The following is a 3216-nucleotide window of genomic DNA, read 5'->3' on the forward strand; positions in this document are numbered from 1 at the left end:
TGCAGTCACCAAGGAAGGGAAGTAAAATCCCTTTGACAGCAGCGGTCCCCGCAGGACCATTTCGTCACCAATTACCTGTGCTGCATCAAAATCCTTCTTTGTCACGAAACACCAAGTCAATAGGGCTCTGCTGAAGTTCACGTCTGTGGTGTTGCTGGAGGGCATGAACCGGCTGCAGATGACAGTCAACCAACACTTAGCCAAGTGCGTGAAAGATTTGGAGTTCAGGGTGATGTGGTCCTTGATCCAGGTTGGTCGCCCACCAGCACAAAGTACATCAGTCATAACTTCCCACGTGACACCTGGTGTGTCGTGGTAGTAGTCAATATCGCCCATGAACCGGGGTAGCCTCAATACCTGGCGGATAGTTTCAATTGAGGCATCTACCCCTGTGCCTCACACAGTCACCTCCCGCAGCATATGTGCTGGGAAGTTCGCGTAGAACTCCCTAACCATCATCCGGTTCGCTGGGCCGGGGTCATCAAAGAGGAATTCCATTTCTCGCCTTCGAATTTCTTCATATATTTCCTCCTGTTCCACGCGGAGGTCTGCCCGGTCAATTTGCAACTCATGAATGAAGTTCTTACCAGCCTTGGCATGAAAATCATCTTCCGCTCGTTCCGATTCAAACTTGGACTCGTCATATGTCGGCTGTTGGGATGTGCCCGCCCCTCTCTTTTGCTTTTTACGGGCCATAATACCTGCAATGAGTCAGGAAAATTCATAACCATCAAATTCATCCTAAGTAGTGTCCGTCAGATGGGTACTCAGACTTCGCCACCCGATGGCACCAAAACACCATCCCCATTGAGTTCTTCTTGGTAGACTAGCCACACAAGCAAGGTAGCAGAACTACGTACAACATTCAGCCTACACCACCCCACACTACTCCTGCACATATTATCAAACAGTGACAACACCCCCAATCACTAAGTATAACACCCCCTAATTAGGAGTGGGTATAACCCGCCCCATAATATCACAAAAACTCCAATATTTCGACCCACATGGTGCATGATAACAACTACACCCCAAAAAAATGATTTCTAGGCCAAAACATCGCAAACACCATGAAGGACCACATACTATGACACCAAACAATTTCACAACAGTACCATACAACAATAAAAACCATGAAAGAAAGCAAAAATTGACAAAAGTTATACTAACCCTACCTAGGGTTAAACTAAATACAATTATGCTAAATTATACTAAGTTAGAAGATGAAATAGAGAGAGAGAAAGAGCACTTACTTGTTTGGTTGAGGGAAAGTGGATGAAGAAGGTAGATAGTAGGGGAGGATGATAATGGAGTGATGTGAAGATGAGAAGAGAAGAGAGAAGATAGAGAGAAGTGGGAGGGAAATTAGAGAGAAGGGAGTGGGGGGATGTTTTGCTGAATCTGGGCGAATGGGGGGGGGTTAGTGGTAGGTGGGGGGTATTTTGGGTAAAAGGTGAAAAGAGAAAAAAATTAAAACGAAAAACTTACCTGGACCCCGTCTGCGTCTGCCGCGGTTCTGCCGCGGTCGCGGTAGGACCGCGGTAGACCAAGTTCAGAGGGTCTCCCTGGCCGCGGTTTTACCGCGATCGCGGTGTAACCGCGATGGCCTGGGTTCAGAGAAGGGTCAGTACCGTGGTTTGACCGCAGTTGCGGTGGAACTGCGGTCTGACCGCGTCTCTGATTCTGACGTTTTTTTTATGTTACACTTACAACAATTTTGCGGGTTGCCTCCCACGTAGCGCCTGATTTAACGTCGATGCACGACGTAGGAAGAGCGCATTTAAGGCTCGCTCGACCTCTGTGGTTCAGTCAGATGCAGTTCAGCTCCTTCCTTAGGCTCGCTCATACCCACATACAACTTCAATCTATGACCATTGACTCTAAATGTACGAGAGTCATTCTTAGTGGCAACTTCAACCGCTCCTGATGGGAAAACTTCAACTACTCGAAATGGTCCAGACCATCATGACTTCAGCTTACCTGGGAACAACCTCAGTCTTGAGTTGTATAGCAATACCATGTTCCCAGGTTTGAAGTTCCACTCAACGATGTTCTGATCATGTAGCCTCTTCATTCTCTCTTTGTACAGCCTAGTGCTCTCAAAAGCAAGATACCAGAATTCCTCAAGCTCATGCAGGTCTGTGACCCTTGACGTGCCTGGAGCTTCCATGTCTAAATTTAGTTGTTTTAGTGCCCACCACGCTCTATGCTCAAGTTCTACAGGTAGGTGACAGGCTTTACCAAACACTAACTTGTATGGTGACATACCAATTGGTGTCTTGAAAGCTGTCCTGTAGGCACAGAGTGCATCATCTAACTTCCTCGCCCAATCAGTTCTCGTAGCGTTCACAGTTTTCGTAAACACACTCTTGATTTCCTTGTTGGATACCTCAACCTGTCCACTAGTCTGTGGGTGGTAAGGAGTAGCCACCTTGTGGCGCACATCGTATTTTGTAAGCAACTTCTCGAAGGCTCTATTGCAGAAGTGAGTGCCTCCGTCGCTGATAATCATTCGTGGTGTCCCGAAGCGGGTGAATATGTTTTTCTTTAGAAACACCACCACCACTTTCGCATCATTGGTGGGCAATGCTACAGCTTCCACCCACTTTGACACATAGTCTACGGCAACAAGGATGTACTTATTACCATAAGAGCTGACAAAGGGACCCATGAAATCAATCCCCCAAACGTCGAACACTTCTATCTCCTGAATTGGGTTCGGGCATCTCATGGCGCCGGGAAATGTTCCTGGTGCGTTGACATTCATTACAACCCTTCACCCATGAGTGGGCATCTTTAAACACAGTCGGCCAGAAAAATCCGGCCTCTAGCACCTTTACTACTGTCCTGATCCCTCCAAAGTGTCCACCATAAGCCGATGCATGACAAGCCTGCAAAATAGAAGATTGTTCTATCTCGGAGACGCATCTCCAAATCATGTTATCCAGGCATATTCTAAAGAGATAGGGCTTATCCCAATAGTACAAGCAGCTTTCATGAAAAAATCGCTTCCTCTGGACCGATGAAAGGTCGTGAGGAACTATACCACTGGCCAGGTAATTGGCCAAGTCCGCATACCATGGCGCTTCCTGATGAGTGATGGCGAGCAGTTGCTCGTCTGGAAAAGTTTCCATAATTTCCTCAACTTCAATTGCATTTTCAGCTCCCTCAAGTTGTGATAGGTGATCAGCAACTTGATTCTCAGTGCCTTTGCGG

At 47.1% G+C, this 3216-nt stretch overlaps 1 protein-coding gene across 1 annotated transcript; it reads right to left on the reverse strand.

Moving 5' to 3' along the window:
• Positions 1–396: 396 nt before the first annotated feature.
• On the reverse strand, positions 397–2767 carry LOC138890294 (uncharacterized). Its single transcript, XM_070173669.1, has 2 exons — positions 1981–2767; positions 397–701 (listed from the first exon to the last, which is right to left on the reverse strand). Exons 1-2 carry the CDS (start codon positions 2765–2767, stop codon positions 397–399), a joined length of 1092 nt encoding a protein of 363 aa, XP_070029770.1.
• Between the last annotated feature and the right edge of the window lie 449 nt (positions 2768–3216).

This window comes from Nicotiana sylvestris, chromosome 4 (genome assembly GCF_000393655.2).
Source record: "Nicotiana sylvestris chromosome 4, ASM39365v2, whole genome shotgun sequence".
NCBI classification, from domain to species: domain Eukaryota; kingdom Viridiplantae; phylum Streptophyta; class Magnoliopsida; order Solanales; family Solanaceae; genus Nicotiana; species Nicotiana sylvestris.

Excerpts from the sequence above, each read along its gene's own strand:
- LOC138890294 (XM_070173669.1), bottom strand. The coding sequence starts at position 2,767 with ATGAATGTCAACGCACCAGGAACATTTCCCGGCGCCATGAGATGCCCG. Across the intron at positions 702-1,980 it reads AAGACTGAGGTTGTTCCCAG|GTATTATGGCCCGTAAAAAG; the intron begins GTAAGCTGAAGT and ends GACTCATTGCAG.